The 18,359-nt window shown below is 36.2% G+C and overlaps 2 protein-coding genes and 1 pseudogene across 2 annotated transcripts; 2 read left to right on the forward strand and 1 right to left on the reverse strand.

The window, feature by feature from the left end:
- The first annotated feature begins 1,954 nt into the window (after positions 1-1,954).
- On the forward strand, positions 1,955-2,808 carry LOC18597494 (transcription factor bHLH140-like protein). Its single transcript, XM_007026565.3, has one exon. The coding sequence runs from the start codon at positions 2,113-2,115 to the stop codon at positions 2,623-2,625; it is 513 nt and encodes a 170-aa protein (XP_007026627.3). The 5' UTR covers positions 1,955-2,112; the 3' UTR covers positions 2,626-2,808.
- A 1,881-nt stretch (positions 2,809-4,689) lies between these two features.
- LOC18597495 (receptor-like protein 7) lies at positions 4,690-8,635 on the reverse strand. Its single transcript, XM_018121351.2, has one exon. It carries the CDS (start codon positions 8,210-8,212, stop codon positions 4,835-4,837), a length of 3,378 nt encoding a protein of 1,125 aa, XP_017976840.2. The 5' UTR covers positions 8,213-8,635; the 3' UTR covers positions 4,690-4,834.
- An 8,033-nt stretch (positions 8,636-16,668) lies between these two features.
- Positions 16,669-17,705, forward strand: LOC108661896 (protein trichome birefringence-like 34; annotated as a pseudogene).
- Positions 17,706-18,359: the final 654 nt, after the last annotated feature.

Here is an 18,359-nt window from a genome sequence, read left to right on the forward strand (position 1 = left end):
CATGCATGGTAAACATCTCTCTTTCTCAAAAAGCCTAAAGAAGTAGAGCCGACATTTTTTATTTTTTTGCACTTTTCTTGATATATTAAAATCGGACAAAAGGAAAAGAAAGAAACGGGTCATGCAATGTTTCAGAGGGTCCTTCTTCAAGTTGTCCACAGATCTTTCGTAGCGTTTCTCTTACTCAAAAACTGAGACAAAACAACAGTTACCCTGTACCCACTATAACAAGTTAAAATCGTATCTGTCTCGGTGACATAGCAAACAGTGAATCAGAACATGTTAATAGCCATGTTTCTACTCAATGAGTAACCTTTCTTTCAATCAAATGGCTCATCCTAAGGTTTACCAGCTTCTGTCCCCAACTCTGTAGACTTCTTCTAGTTTTATCTTCTTTTGATATGGTTTTGGTTAACTAGTCCAGTCAAAGAAAAATCATTAATTTATGTTAAACTAGTCTAAAATTTATCAGAACAATCGGATAAAATCTGAAGAAATTGTGACTGATGTGTGTTGACTCGATATGAGAAGACTTGAAAAGCTGGGTATTTCAGTCGAACAAGAAAGAATAATTAGGGTTCTACCCACCCCCAACGCGAAAACCGGAAGCCACATGTGCTTTTACTTGCCTTTGTCTGTCCTTCTCTCAATGACTACATATATTTTTTTTTTGTCTTTCCAGCTTTAATCACTTCTTGTATTTCCATTTCATCATTTATGACTGCTGAATAAAGTAAGGATAGCCAGGGTAAGTAGTGACGAAAGGCTTGGCTGGAAAAGAAGTTCAAACAAACTGCGGCACTGTGCAGGTTTCCCATTGTTCAACCAATGGAAGATAAACCTGATAAATTCTTCAATAAAAACCTGAGCGTATATTGGCGGAATATTCTATACATGGATGCTAAAATTAGTCATGAATTGGGTCTGTTTCTTTGTTAGTTTACAGAAATTGGAGATTGTAGAGTAAAACCACCAATCCAGAGTTTATATATTTGCTTCCCTGGAAGCCATTTTTGCAGCCAAGGAGCCAGGATTTCCCTACTTCACCCTGGGGGGTTCTTTTCATCTGTAACAGTTAATTTCTTTTTAATTTGCATTTCTGTTGTGGCACTAATTTTTATGTTAAGGTGATGAGTTTGTCGTGACGTCTGAAAGTTATGAAAGGGTACATTTTCATTTTTCCTTTTCGAGCTCTTTCACCAAGAATATTTGAGGCTTTAGGCTTATTCCTGGTGCATTGATCGGTTCATGTATAGTTACAATTAGGTAATTTCGACTGACCTTTGATCTTCAGCCATACAGGGACAAGTAAAGGAACAACATGATTGCTAAATGGGGTATCGCAAACCATACCTCTGCCTTGTGGTTCCTATGGAAGGTTTGGTTATGGGGGAGATGTTTGCATGCTAACGGATCCAGTTTGAATCTGAAACTGGTTCAAACGAGTTTCTTGAAAAAATTCCCTTTAAAAGAAGAGCTGATATGACTGGAAGCTCTTTTCTTTTTCCTACTTAAAGAGGAGTAATCAGGGAACATGAATAGTTATTTTCTTTCAGCAAACAGTGTGTAACCTCAGGAAAAAGGCCTGCTTCGTACATTAAAAGCCCGGCAACGATTTGGTTCTTGGAATTAGGCACATCCTGCAACTATGATACATCCACTTCGATTTCAGAGAAGGACCCCCACGGCCCCCTCCCTCTCTTTCTTTCTCTTCACCACTGACCAAACGCAAACCCAGATTTTCTCTCTCTCTGTGCCTAACGTTTAAGTGCATTTGTGCCTTTGAGGAGGGGGGGTCCTAGCCAGTGGGTCAGATATTCTGTAGAAAGGGGAGTATCAAGACATTAACACAAGGCAAAGCAAATGCCTTTGCGTAGGTTGCTTTCCATGCTGGCCTAGGCCCCTAGTGCAAACACCCGTATCCTGCGCCAAAGATCGGCTGACCCACATGACGACATGTACATTTCCTCGATTCATTCAAATCAAAACTACCTGCATTTTTTCTCCTCTATATATACATGTCTAATGAAGGAGGACCCCTACCAAGCGTTCAAGTACTCAAAAATCATAATCAAACTTGTGTGAGAGTTTCAAGTGCTAGCTGGTGCTTTAATGGACTACTTTCCTTCTCCTAACCTTTGCTCATCGTCATCATTTGCTGGGTCTCCTTCTGTGGCAAACAACCGCAACAACAACAACAGCAAAGAGAAGAAGAAGGCTGGCAAAAAGACCAAAGGTGCGGTAAAGCTATCGACTGATCCACAAAGCGTGGCTGCTAGGGAAAGGAGACATCGAATTAGTGACCGTTTCAAGATCTTGCAGAGCATGGTTCCTGGTGGAACTAAGATGGACACCGTCTCCATGCTTGATGAAGCTATACACTACGTAAAGTTCCTCAAAACTCAGATATGGCTTCACCAAGCCATGATCAACTTCGTGGACGATGATCCATCTTCCTTCTTTGCCGGCTCTTTCCCTGTTCAAGGAGATTTCTACTCACCAAACAACACCAACCCAAACCCTGCTGCAGCACTGCAACCATCACAGCTGCTGCCATTGCCCGATTCTTGCTTCCAAGATGACCAATGGACCATGCCTTATGATGTATACATGAAAAATCAATAAGCTTCGTCTCTTTATGTCTCTCGCTGTTGTCGGCAGATTAAGATGAATGGGCTGCTTTAATATTGTCTAGGATATTTATCAATGGAACTGTGTGAATATCATGAAAATCGATCTTGTAACAAATTGTAATGTAGCTTGGTATCAAGGAGGATTATGGTGTTCATGATCTGGTTTCCATTAAAACTTCTTTCAATACCCAGTGTTCGGCTGTTCATAACAAAATTCACATCTTAGTTCCGCCATGAAAAACATTAGCTCTTCTCCTCGAGCAGTAACATGTGTAGTGTAAAAAAGTTGCACATGCACGCACTCAATTTATTCATTACTACTACATTTGTCTTACACGAACTATATTAAATGTTAATGCTAGATCTTTATTATCTACAATTATTTTTTATTTTGTGTTATATATATATAAATATGGAAAACTTGAAAAATACTTTTATTTAAATTTTTAATTACACATCTTTCATTTTTAATAATAATAAATATACACATAATTTTTGTAATATTGATTGTTATACATGATTTTATATTTTTTTATATAAATTCATGAATATTTTCAAACTTTATAATACTCTTTATTGTGGCAGGGAATTTGAATTTGAAACAATATCTTTTAAGATAAAGGTAAATAATTTATTAATGTAAAAGAAGAGAAATGATCAAACCTTAAGAAATCGTGTTGAAAGCAATAATGTGGGAATCATTAGCCTTATATTTTGTTTATAATAATATATTCACCATGGCATGAATTCACGTAGACATTTGAAAAAGTCAATTGGCTTCCTTTTGATTTGGTCGAGGATGTTGCTGGTCTTGGGAGGCAGTCCAAAGCTTCGGGGGTCCAAGGCCTTCCCCTTTTTCTTTTTGGCTTTTGTAAATTGTATCCTTTTTGTTTTCCTTTTAAGAATGAAGCTAACACAAAAAAAAAAAAGTGGTCAAATAACAATGAAAATCTAACCAAAGTTAAAGACAATTCAAATTGGGAATCTTAAACTTTAACCCTTTTGTACTTAAAATAATATTAATAATAACACAATTAAGACATGCATGGATGATTTACAACTCATTAGGTTAATGGTTTATAAGACATTTTGTTTAGGGATGAACATTTAATTGGTTCGATTGTAGAATTTTGAAAGTTGAATTGATTGAATTTTTAAAATCAATCAAATCATAATAAATGATTAAAAATAATTAAATTTAATTTATTTTGAGAGATTCGATTCGTTATTTTGATTGGTTTGAATGGAAAGTATTTTTGAGATACATTTTAAAAATTATATTATTTATGGATGGATTTTCGATCAATTTAATTGTAAATTTTAAATACTAAAAATTGATCGAAATAAATTGAATGGACTATCCCTTCTCATCGATTAATATTGAAAGCTTCTAATTGATTAATACCGAAATTGAAAAACTCGTTTCGAATTAATCTAATTTAATTGGTTTCGATTTATTATTTTAATAAGTTGTCCAAAACTCCAAGACAGCTAAATCTATTTCATTTTGGAATTTGTTCGCACAAAATGAATTGTTATTTCTTGTTACTCTAATTGGACTCTTTTAGTTTAGCCCACATTAGAATATGCGATGGGCTTGGCCCAACCAAAGAGCATAACTAATTAATGGACTCGAAAGCCGTAGCTAACATAGAACATGGAAAGGGCCCAACATTCCCTCACCAAAGGCAACGTTCGGCGGATCGAACGACAGAGAGAAAAGGTTTTTAGGCGGGAATGGTGTGAGAAGGGAAGGGAAAGAGGAGTACGCTGTTCTTTTGAGGAGCATACACGGATTCAAGGCCTTTGATTTATACAGGTAAAGAGAATGGGATGTTGGAAATGGGGTTATCCCAAAATCAGTGTTAGTTGCTTCTCAGGTACTGGTTTTGAGAACTCTGAACTCATTTGTGCTTAAGTTTCATGGTTGGTTTTGTCATCTATGGGTGTTCAGTGAAATTCCTGAAAGAAAATCATTGGTATTTTATCATATGCTGCATTTGGTTTTGAGGGGAGTTAAGCAGCAGGAAGGTAGAGCCTGTGACTGTGAGAATACTTGAGAGCAAAAGTTGGTTTTGAATTATTTACTCAATACCCGAAATTATATGTTCATTTCTCATCACCCCCTCTTTCCAGGGTTGATTCTTTCTGTGTCTATATACAAAAGAGGAAACAACAGGAAGAAAAGAAAATTAAAGGGTTTAAGGAGAAAATGAAGAAGAGGTGGATGAAGAAGGAGATAGAGATGGGGAATCATAGCAGGTACAACATGTGTCATGAATTGCTTTCGTCCTGGTTTTGTCAAGTTTGGAGCAAAATACACAATATCTCCCGCGGAATTCTCCATATTTGTCCTTGATTTCTTCATCTTCATCGTCATTTTCCGTGTTGTCTGCCTTAACCTCTGCGTCATCAGGAGGTGTGTAAACTAGACCCACCTTTGGAAGGATTATCCCAAGGATTTTATCAACAGTGTTGTCGACCCACTTGTTTGCTCTCTTCCAAAAAATGAATGGTGCAACGGCTGCCGCTGCTCCTACACCAAACCCCGCCCCAATGAATATGAACTCCCAATCAAATTCATCATTCTGATTCTTTTCTGCTGCATCGGATTGTGAATTGTGGCCATTGTTGGCATTTTTGCAACTTTTTGTCAAAGGATACCCGCATAGTCCCTTATTCCCTTCATAGGACTCATTTTCGAATGTTGAAAATTGCTTTCCTGCTGGGATAGGTCCCTCCAGTTGGTTGTGTGAGAGGTTAAGGACTGCAAGGAAATTAAGGTTTACCAGCTGCGGAGGAATACTGCCATTCAGGTTGTTACTTGAGAGGTCCAAGGATTCCAGCTGTTGCAACTTTCCTAGAGATGGTGGGATTGCACCTGTGAGAGCATTGTGTGACAAGTTGAGAACATAGAGTGCTTTGAATTCTCCGATCACATCTGGTATTGGCCCTTCAAAATTGTTGAATGAAAGGTCAATGGAGGTGAAAAGAGTTAGGATCTTTACCAGCTCCATCGTTAGACCTTTGTTGGTAACTGTTATGCCGTCCGCATAATACAATCCACTGAGTTGTAGAAACTCAAATTGAAGGTGTTTAACACTTAATTGGGTTTCATTGTCATCAACCTTCATTGCCTCCCATGTTGCTAAGCATTGCTTTGGTAGTCTTCCACTAAAACTATTGTTAGCAATGTCAACAATTTGAAGCTTCGGCCAGGGCGCCTTATTTGGCAGACAATCAATTTTCCCATGAAATTCATTTGACCGCAAAACCAGAACCCGCAAAGTGGATATATTCTTCAAATGGCAAGGAAAGGAATCATTGATCTGATTGTTACCAAGGTCTAACACCTCCAGCATTTTGCACCTAGAAAGGGACCTTGGAATCTTCCCTTTAAGCTCATTGCCATTGACATCTAGTGTTTGTATGGAACAATGACTTGGAAATGCATCAGGAATATTGCCATTGAGACTGTTGCCGCCAAGATTCAGAACCCCTAGAGATACATTCCTTTCAATTAAACATTTTGGTATTCTACCACTCAAATCGTTGTTGGACAAGTCAAGAACCTGTAGGTAATCAGCTTTACATATTGAATCAGGAATGACGCCTGTAAGGCCATTGCTTGAGAGAGAAAAGAAAATAGTGTATGAGAGGTAGTCACTGATGTTATGTGGTAAAGAAGAAGCAAAATGATTTCTTGAATAATCCAGATAGCTAGCAGATGGAGGCAGAGTTGGGATATTACCACTGAGATTGTTAGAATGCAGGTCAAGGACTGAGAGACCAGGCATTTGATAAGGTGTTTGTAGACTCTCTAGCTGATTCAATGAAAGGTTCAGATGCTGGAGAATGCCATTGCCAACATTCCAAATCCAATTGGGTATTGCACCTGAAATTTGGTTGTCTGAAAGATCCAGATATGCTAGTTTTGACTGGTTACTTAGATCAGGAAACACTTTCAGTCTGCAAGATGCCAGTTCTAGTCTGGTAAACTTGGGGAAGGAGGAGAAGGTAGAAAAGCTGCCAGTTGCATTGACATACAGCTTGTTATGTGAAAGGTCAAGACGTGTGAGGTTGGCAAGCTTCTTAACGTCTCCTAGCCATATAGTGCCATTGAACTTGTTGGAAGAAAGCGACAGGATGTTAAGTCTACCGAGTTCAAAAACAGACATGGGTATAAACCCTTGCAGTTGGTTGCTACTGAGATCAAGAGTATCCAATAAAGATTGCGGCACATTTGGAATGTCATGAACTTTACCGTCAAATTGATTGTTGGAAAGCATAACCTTCTTCAGTAACGGGAGTGCCAAAAGAGAGGAGGGTATATCCCCATGAAGTGCATTGTGACTTAAATCAATATCAGTAAGGTTTTGAAGGCCTTTCCAGTCATATGATTGGATCGTACCAGTCAGTTTATTATGAGAGAGGTCTATATGGGCAAGATTTCTGGACTTATCAAATGGTGGAATTTGACCTGTGAAGTTATTGAATGACAAGTCCAAATAAACAAGTTGTTGAAGATTTGGGATTGGATTCAGAATTGCTCCACCGAAATTGCAATAGGAAAGGTCTAATCTTGTCAAGTTCACAAGGTTACCTACGGACTGTGGTAATGACCCAGAGAACTTTGTTCTGCTAAGCACTAGGATACGAAGAGAACCATTAGGAGGGAATTCTGGCAAGGAACCCTGAAGTTTTTCATTTGCGGATATTTCAAGAGACTGTAGCATCCTTACCTGGAGTATTTCTTTCGGAAATGGTCCATGCAAGCCACACGAACTGAGCCGCAAGGAAGTCAAATTCGAAAGTTTAGCAAGGAATGCTGGAACTGTGGCAGACAAATTGTTTTTATCCAAGCGAATAACTGAGAGATTCGTCAAGTTTTGAAGGTGAGGTTCAATTGGTCCAGAAAGATAACAGTTGGACATGCTCAACACTTGCAATTTACTTAACGAAGCAGATATGGCCTGGCACCACTCTTTGCCCTGCGCTGATATGTTCACGCCATCAAGATACAGTTCTTCTAGCATACTCAGATTTTGAACAAGCATTCGTAGATTTGGGTTTTGAAGCTCCAATGAAACTTGTCCAGGGAAGTTTAGCGTAGATAAATCAAGAGTAACCAACCTTGTCATTTGTGAAATCGCCACAGGTATCTGACCTTTGAAGCCAGCATTTGACAAATTGAGGAAACTCAAATTTGCAAGCACATCAAGCCTGGAAGGAATAGTGGAGTTGAATCTGTTATACGCCAAATTTAGACTCCGGAGATTGTGAAGACTGAAGAGGCTGCTTGAATTGTCAATCACACCGGAAATTGATTGATTGCTCAAGTTTAGGGCGATAACCCGACCACCTGCATCACAGCTCACACCATCCCAAGAACAGCAATCCGTGGTTTGATTCCACTTCACCAACTTCACAGATAAAGTAGAATTGAGGCCGTCTTTCAATCGGAGCAACAAATCTCGCTGATCGCTTTGACATTGGCCAGAAACCAAAACTACAGCGATGCTAAAGAAAACTGCTATGAACGAATTCAAGAAAAGCCATGAAAAGAGTGAAATCCTCATTACTAACGGTAACCAGAGATATCCATACAAGTAAGAATTATGAAGAAGATAGCAATGGGAATTGGCTGAGGAGGGTGCAGGGCCACAAACATGAGCTTTTGGCGTATCCTGTTCGAGTGGTGACTGACCAAACACTCACCCGATTTGGCACGGGAGGGCAACCCAAAATGTGGAATGGGGGAGATAGAAGAAAGTAGAGGAGAAGCAAGGGAGAGGCAGGCAATTTGGGTTGGTCAGCAAACGAAGAACCGTCAAAGGTGAACCGCGTAATTCTGTGTGTTTGTTCTTCAAGTTGCAAGGCTTTTGGCATATCACTACACTCTGTACAAAGACGCGTTGTTTCTTGTCGGCTTTTCTTTAGTATTATTTTTGGTTGAAGACTTTGTGAAGGGCTGCAGTTTCCTACTTTTCCAAGCTTTAGCTAACTTAGAAAAATCAAACCAAAGAATTGATTGGTGTTGATTTAAAGCTGCTAACCATCCTCCAATAAATTAATACAAGACAAACCACATTTTAGAACATGGCTTTCTTTCTGCCCATTCTCTGTTGCTTTTTTCAACCAGTTCTGATTGCATGAAGTCATTGCCTACTGACTATAATGGGAGCTTACCAAGTTTTGTTTGCAGTAATTAAACTCTGCCATCTCAAAATTTCCATTGTTTTGCTTATTCCCAAAGTTTGAAAATGAAATAAATCATGACTTTTAACCTTGAAATTAAGTCATTTAACAGGGGTTTTGCATTTTGTTCCTTTTCACATGGATGGGAATCTGTTTTCACATGGCGCCCCGCTTCGCTTGAGTGTTGAATTTTTTATTAAAAATAATTTTAAATTACATAATATTGTAAATAAAAATAAGAATAATTAAAGAGAAATAATTTTAAATTTAAAAATATTATAAATAATAGTTATAATGATAAATTAAAAATAATTATTTCACAAAATAATTATTTTTTAAAATATTTTCTCATCTCTTATTAAGTAAAATATTTTATTCAAATAATTTTTTTTGAAAACATTTGATTTTTTATATCTTAATATATGCTAATGTTGATATATGTAATCATATTTTGTTAATTATATGATTCTAATAGTGAAATCAAATTCATATTGAGAAAATATAATATTTTAAAAGTAATTATTGATAAGTTACATAATTGATACAATAAAATTATTAAAATAAAATAAACATTTTTTTAAAGTCCAAATAAAATGAATATTAATTATATTTATTAATTTTTTTAGTTTTAATGATGAAATTTTCTAATTGATCTTCAATTTCAATTAATATTTTTTTTTATCTTATGCCTTTATAATTATTTAGAATTAATTCACCTTGTGATCCTTATCATGTCTCATTAAAAATTAAAAACTTATTTCACTTCAAACTTGGATGAAATCCACAAATATCCACCCAAATATTTTATTTTATAAAAAAAATAAGCGCTTCAATTTTCAATGAACCAAAACGCTATAACTCAATGAGGGGGAAAACCCCCTTCTGAAGCTAAAGAAAAAAAATACCCCCGTTGACAACTCTAAATGCAACAGACCTCACAAAAAACCATCTCAAAATTCTTATATATATATATATATATATATATAAATATAGTGTTATATAGACTAATTCTGAGCATTCAATAATTAATGCTTTGGTCTTCAATGATTGCCGGCTAATCAGAATATAATTTTTATCAATTCTATTTTGTAAAGAGGGGAAAAGGAAGTCAAAGGTCCTCAAGAAGAAGAGAGAACTTAAATCAAATTACTATCATTTTCAGGCATTCCTCATCAATGGCCCCTGGCCTAACCATTTCTGGATTTTTTTGTTATAGGCAAGGAACCAAATGCTGAAAGAAACAACTCAACTACAAGACAAGCAATCAATATGGATTTAAAGAAAGAGAAGAGGGTTTTTAAAATGTCTTCACTTGGAACAGTTGCTGTAATGAATTATGATCATAAGCTTGAAGATGTTGACATTTCTGGTATAATTCAACAAAATCTGCATCACCCTCTGCTTTTTTCAAAGTGAGGGAAAAGTTGAAAGTTCCACTCACAATGTGAAATATGAGGTGGAAAACATTGACTAAGTCACAAGTCTCTGTTCCTAAGTCACAAGTCTCTGTTCCCTGTATTCTTTCTTGTTCTTCACTGCCAAATTTTGGGTCTTGATTCATCATGGATGCTGAGAATTTACTAACCAGGAACATGGGTTTTGTCCAAATTTAATCATTCAATATTTAAGACTTAAATCCGAATTTACCTCTAGGAAAAACAAAAAGAGAATTTATATTATAAGTACTTCAATTAGTAAGAGTATGCAATCATTGAATAAATTCATCAAAGTGAATTAAACTAGTTTATACTGTAAACCAGAAGCCGCCAGATGAACACTAATCAGAAATCACTTCTTCCAAACCAAAAAGAAGAAAACAAAGGAAAGTAAAGGATAACGTACAACAAAGGTAAACATAAAGAAATAAGTACAAAAGAAATGTTTAAAATGTCCCATGATAATAAATCATGATTAGCCACCATGAAAGAGCAGAACCAATGGTTCAGTAGGCAGAAATTTGTCGTGTTAAACGACTAAATTGTTTAAAGGTGGGGAACCCTTTTTCCATGGATTTTCACCAGATTGCAGAGACTGGACAATGGGGAGACTTTTCTGCCCAAGTAGGCCCATCATCTACCCCACATTTTCCAAGGCTCTGCTGGACTTGGGGACCTCCTCGAATAAATTTTAGGCAAGTTTCACTGCCCGTTAGGTTTTGGATGTTACGGCCCCAACGGGCCTCTTTGACTTGGAGCTATCCTCCTCCAAAAGAAACCAGGTTCTGTCATCTCAATCTCTGCCGGATGGAAATGCTTTCCACTTAATGGATGCTTTTTTTTTTTTTTTTGGATTTTTCTGTTTATTAACAAAATTTTGATAATTTATACAAAATATAGTATTAACTGAGTAGCTGAGTATTGAGTTTCCATTGATTAGATGATTGTGGAACCATGTTTTGGAGTGAAAATGATGTTTAAGACAAAAAGCAAAAACTGATCTTACAGGGATGTGCTGCTATGTAGACCACGAATAGCAGAGGGAAAGCAACAGATGAAGATGAGGTTTGAAGCTTTGGCATGAAGGAAATCTAATATAGTGTCATGATTATGGCACCAATTACTGCAATCTGCAAGACTTTGGATGATCAGAGGAGACTGCAGAAGAAAATTGCTAGCCTACCTATTGCAAGTTTGGTTGAATGTTTGTCTTTTTATTCTTTTGAGATAATTGAGTTTGGTTGAAAGTCCATATCAAGAGTAGTAGTCCATATTCTAACCAGCTTTCCACGACTTGGCAGAACGCTGAAATAATTCCATAAACCTTTTGTCATTACATGGCAAAATTATTTACTTTACAGCCTTTCTATCTGTGCTTAAAGAGTTTACACATTAGACAGACACATCCCTTGGTTAAAATAAATTCTTAATTTCTTACGGTTACTTGATCTTATCGGTTTACTGCATGATATGATAGGACGAACCCAGATTTTATTATGGCAAATCGTATCTAAATGCTTGTAAATCTGCATGCTGCTTGCTGGAATAGATACCATGCAGAAGCTCTTATGAAAATAGCCCAAAAAACAACAATGATAAAATTTAGAGAAATCAAATAGAAAAACATAAGAATTTACATAGTTCAATTTGTTGCCTACGTCTACAAAGTGAAACCGTTGTTTTATTATTGAGAAATTAAAGTATAATAAATTGACCTCTATGATTTTCCAAACCAATCTAAAATCTCTTGCACATCCTTTCTCAATAACCTCTTAAGAACTTTCACTCAAACTACTTTTGCTCCACCTAAAACAAAAGATAGAGTTACAAGATGTCCTTTCTCTAGAGCTCTTAAAGCACTACTTGCAATTCTTAAACTTTGAGATCTACTTTTATAATATAAAAGTCTAATGTAGAATGTGATTACGACTTGATGTAGAATAAGAAATTTAAAATCATACAACTATTTAATGTTGTATACAAACAAAAATCCTAATCAAATAAGATCTAGAATTCTGATCAATCTAAAACTCAACAAATCTCTACCTTTAACTTGAATTCAAACTCCTTAAACCTTTTCCAACAGTCGCACTCAATTACAACTTCTTAACTCCACCTACTTTCTAACACCTTTAACAACTTTCTAAGCATAAGACTTTCCAAACCATTGGCCTTTAAAACTACCACGACTACACATACTGCATCAAGCATGGTCCAACACTTGATTCCACCGAATGGCCAATGCACTTGTGTAGTTGTCAAGTCAATGGCACTAATTGACTTCGGAAAAGGACCTTGACAATCCTTCCAAATTACTACTAGCAAGAATTTTTGTCTTGTCACCATTGTCTACACCATGTGAACCTTTCATTACCTGTGCACTATTCCCATCCCTTCGAGTGCTCACATTCTAGACGCTACAAACCATTATGCAAATTCCCCCTCATTGGGACCATGTTGCCTTGTGTGACTTTTGCTACTCTATCACAAGCAGAATATCTATACCTTTGGAGTTTAACAGGCTTAATGATATTAGATTCTTATACATCTTTAGGATATAGGTCTCACAACCTCAAGAGCTAACAACCCTATCAAACATTTTGATTTTCACCACTGCAAAACCTATGAATTTCACTATTAACTTATTGCCTAAAGTCAAATTCCTAACCACCCCTTCTTGCAGTAAATAAAATTTCCATTTGATAGCATATGTGAGTGGTAGAAGCAGAATCTAAATACCAATAAGAATTTGCATCCATATTTTTTTAGATTTCAAGGATATCACAATCATCACCTTCAGCAACGAAAGCACACTCACCTTTGTTCTCATTACTTTCATCCCCTTTTGTAGGATAATCCCTTTTAATATGTCCATACCTTTTGCATTGAAAGCACTAAATATTGTGGGATTTAGACTTGCCACCCTTAAATCCCATGCTAGTTGACTTCCTCCTACGAACCTCAATTACCAATGCCAAGCCACTTGAATCTCTATCCCCTTCCTTACTTTTCTTTCAGGCTTCACGAGACATTAACATTGCTTGTGCTTGTTCTAACATTATTGTATCCATCCCACATATTAGAGATTCCATAAATACCTCATAGGAGTATGAGAGTGAAGCTAAGAATAATAGTGCCTTTTCCTCTTCCTCCACTTTCATATTAACCTTTTTCAACTAATCAATGATCTCGTCAAATATATTGATATGCTTTATGAGGTCTCCATTCTCCTTTATCTTTAAGCAATAAAACTTTCGCCAAAACTACAACTTGTTAGAAAGACTTTTCGTCAAGTAAATCTTCTCCATAACCTAGGGGCTGAATCCTCATCAATAACATGACATGTTATCTCTAATGCAAAGCCGAATAATACTCACACATCTTTGCTCCAACTCTAGCCATTCAGCATCCTTCATGTCATTGGGTTACCCTTCTTCATTTTTTAGCAAGGGGCACATCAAACTTTACTGCACAAGGAGATCTTTCATCTTTCACTACCACTGTGCGAAACTAGTTTTCCTATTAAACTTCTTAATTAAAAAATTTGTGGAACTAGTGACTTTCAATATCTTTGTTGAATCTTGAATTTACCGAACATGAAACTCTAATACCAGTTTGTTATGAAAATCACCTAAGAAATAACAAAGATAAAACTCAGAGAAATCAAACAAATAGAAAAACACAAGAATTTATATGGTTCAGCCTCTTGCTTACGTCCACAGAGTGAAACTGTTCTTCTATTATTGAGAAATTAAAGTACAATAAATTGACATCTATAGTTTCCCGAACAACCTAAGATCCTTTGTACACCTTTTCTCAATAACCTCCCAAGAACATTTACTCAAACCACTCTAGCTCCACCTAGAGCAAAAGATAAAGTTACAAGGTGTCTCCATTTTAGAGCTCTTAAAGCACTATTTGCAATTCTAAAGCTTAGAGATCCACTTTTATAATATAAAAATCCAAAATAGAATGTGATTAAGACTCAATGTGGAATAAAAAGTTTAAAATCATACAACTACTCAATATTGTACACAAACAAGAATCCTAATCAAATAAGATCTAGAATTCTAGTCAACCTAAAACTCAATAGAAGCACATTGATATCAAGCCATGACATTGGTTTTACAATATCAGGAAAGATGCATTCGTGCACATTGAGACAAGCAAAGCTGCAGAAAACAAAATTACTAAGGATGCTTTACTTTTTACTATTTTAACTTTCCAAGTCATATAATTCTACCACGAATGTACACATATTTTCATAAAAACAAAGGCATTAACGGATGGTAAGATCAAAATAGAAATTTTATGAATTTGACAATTTTTAATTAGCCTGTAACGTTCATTACACTATTTGATCATGTTCTTTTCTTTTTTCCTTTACCTACTATGTGTATTAAGGTTATTGTAGATGCCCAATTCTGGTTAACTATTATTTTTAAAGTGCTATTTACAGGAAAATTACATCAGGGTGTTCCAAACGTGGAAATACTCAAGGGCGTTCCAAGCGCAGAACGCCCGAGGTTTTTTAAGCGTAGAAACACCCTAAACATGAAAACACTCAGAGGTGTTCTAAGTCTGGAAGAGCCCAGGGGTTTTCCAAGCATGGAAGTGCCCAAAGGTGTTCCAAGTGCAAAAGCACCAAGGGTGTTCCAAGCACGGAAGCACCCTAGGATATTCCAAGCATAGAATTGCCCAGGGGTGTTCTAAGAGCGGAAGCGTCCAGGGGTGTTCCAAGTGCGAAAGCGTCCAGGGGTGTTCCATGCGCTGAAGTGCCTAAGGGTGTTCCAAGTGCGAAAGCACCTAAGGGTGTTCCAAGTGCAGAAACGCCCTAAGTGTGGAAACGTCCAAAGGTGTTCTAAGCATGGAAGCGCCCAAGGGTGTTCCAAGCATGGAAGTGTCTAAGTTGTTTCAAGCGCGAAAGTGCCAAGGGGTGTTCCAAGCTCAGAAAGTGTCTAGGGGTGTTCTAAGTGTAGAAACGCCCTAGGCATGGAAATACCTAGAGGTGTTTTAAGCGTGGAGGTGCCCAGAGGTGTTCCAAGCATGGAAACTCCCAAGGGCATTCTAAGTGCGAAAGCGCTCAAAGGCGTTAGTAGCACGAAAGTGCCCAAAAGTGTTCCAAGGTAGAAACACCCAAGAACAAGCATGGAATAATTGTTTGTACGGGAAAGTGAAAACAACTTAGAACAAGTGGCAGAGTTCATGAGTTACCTTTACATTTGGGATTTTCTAGATAGTTTGGCTTGGTAGCTCAGATATGGAGATAGTTAAGAAGACTTCTTCTTAATCTTTCTTTAAAGTACATGTGTTTTACCCTTTTTTTCTTTACTCCTTAAAAATACGTGTGGCTCACTATCAAGTGTCACTATTTCATTACTCAAAACTTACGCTTATTACTCAACTACATTGTCATTCTTTTAATATCCCATAAAACATTTTTTAACTGCTCTTCCATGATAAGCACGTTCTCCCATGATTAAATGTGCTCTCTTAACTACTCCTAAGAAAGTGCTTTTATTCAGTGTAAATAGGAGGTTGGGAGGTACGGAGAAAGGGGTAGACACCTAACAAAGATTACCCTGAGGTACGTTCTCCCATTCACCGCTATCCACTGCTTCTTCCACCTTTTCTCATCCTTCACCACTTGCCACCTAAAGCACTTACACTTTAAGGACTGCTCCAATCTTTCTCTTTGCCGCTTCTAATGCATCCCGATTCACTCATTGTAACACGTCCTTTCTCCATAACTAAAAGAACACTCTACAGTTATCAAGGTTTTTTTGGATCAAATCTTATCTCGATAAAATGTTCAAATCATGAGAAAGAAAACTGTTTTAAGTAGGTGAAGCACATCGATAGCTATCTTTGGTATAACTCCATGAGGTTGGAAGTCCATAATCATGAGAACCTAATTTAATTTAGAGGATGTTTCCCATTTATCAATGGCAATAATACATATTCGGTGCCACACCCTTTTCCCTGGTTTTGCTTACTTTTGATAACAAAAGAGGAAATGCATTCTTTTGAAGAAAATTAACTCACTCTATATATCTTGAGAAGAAAAAAAGGTCTGCAAATCTCCTATAAGATATTTCACTTCCACTTCTCTTAATCCAAGGTAAAACAATAAATTGTGAAAATTGATTGCCACCAACTACTAAAAATTAACTTCTGAAAGAGGAAACAGAAAGATGGGGAGCCGATTCTTTTGATGCACAAGGCAAAGAGGGCTGAATATGGCGAAGAAGCAGTAGGTTATGGTTTCTATAGCATGGGGTGTCAACACCAGCCTTCAATCGCTTGTTATTCTTCTCATTGCCATTGTTGTCGTTGCCACTGTCTATTTGAGACAAAGAAATGAATAACTCTTTGAGTACGAGATATACATGAAAGTTTTGGTGGCAAATGTGCAATATGTTTTCAAGGAAATGAGTATATGATAATGAATCTTACCCTCTATACAAAAAGAGAGAATGCACGTTTATGTCAAATCTGTTAGCTTGTGAGAAGTTCGGGAGAAAGGACCTTAACTATCAGTTATAGAAATGGCAACCTCACTAGTGTGACCACTTTAGGTTTCTTTTATTCTGTTTTGTTAATTTTCTATTCCATATCATATAAAAACAGGAATAATGATGGTTTTAAGATTGCATTTGGCAATGTTTTTGAGTTTTGTGGAATGTTTCCTTGTTTTATGTTAATAAGGTAACATGTTACAGCATTGTTAGGGAGTCTTAGAAATAAAAGGCTTGCTTTCATCGGGAAATTTCTCAACATAAACCAATGGGTTTTCATTGTCTGTCTAGTGGATTTAGCCATCCTTCCAACCTTCAATTTCATGCATAACAGTGGCTCAATAAACATTTTCAAGGCCGTTGTGAGTACTCTATAATATTTTCAAAAGATTTTACAGTTGAATATACCAACAAAGTGTTTTTTTTTTCTTTTTTAATCTCACTATCTTTGTCATTTTTGCTATAGTGGCTAAAATTTTACTAATTCATGTTATTAAAAAATATAATGCAACAATCGAATTTTACTGGTCCCCATTGTTGGTGGAATCCAACTTGGATAATCTAGTGAACCATCGGGTACCAGATTGAATTGTCAAAGTCTAGGCAATTGAAAAGCATGCTAGGCATTGGATAGATGCAGATGTTCTTATTTTCAATACCTATCTTTGGGGAAGTAGACGCCAAATAAGGGTCTTGTAAGTACATTTTCCAACTTATAATTAATCAAAACTAACAGAATAGTTCGAAGTGGTTATCATATTATCAGGTGGGGATTTTTCACCCATGAAGATGGGATTTATAAAGCAATCATGTTACCAAGAGTGTACGAGATGGCCCTGAATACATGGACACAGTGGTTGGACGTTCATGTCAATAGCAACACGTCTTAGTTTTTCTTCATGAGCATGTCACCAACATAACAAAGTACTATAAACTTTCCTATATACAATCTTTTTGAATTTAAAAAAAAAAAATTCAATTCTTTGTAAGAAAAGAATTATCTACAAATAACTTGAGAACAGCCAGACATTATGGCACCACTCATTCATTGAAATGTTAAAAATTTTTATTTGGTATATTACTTATTCTAAAGCTTTATACAGTTAATGATATTAATGAACTCATTAATTTTTTTTACAATTTTGTAGAGAATGTGTCAAAAACTCCAAATCAAAGTAGATTTATATAAAAAAACATAATTTATTTATTAATATTTAAATAGTACATGAAAAGATAAAAATTTTCTTTTTATAATTTAAGATTTTATTAAAAAAAGTCAAAATCTTAACTACTCCGTTTCTTTAAAAAATTACCTTATATAATTTATTTATTTATTTTTATTATTTTAATTATGACACCACTCGAAAAAATTTTTGGATCTATCTAAATTGTGTGCGAACGTGCACACAAATCCCGATATTGACAATCAAATCCATTTCTGCAGAAATTTGTTCGATAATGGAATGGATGGTAAAGACACTCCAAGTGTGTGTGCAAAAGCACAGCCAAGTTCGTTGTAGTTTGGCATTGTGCACTCTTTTCTAGAGTAAAAGATTTCCTTCAAATTCTTTCGA

This window comes from Theobroma cacao, chromosome 5 (assembly GCF_053813885.1).
Source record: "Theobroma cacao isolate CCN51 chromosome 5, ASM5381388v1, whole genome shotgun sequence".
Taxonomy (NCBI): Eukaryota; Viridiplantae; Streptophyta; class Magnoliopsida; order Malvales; family Malvaceae; genus Theobroma; species Theobroma cacao.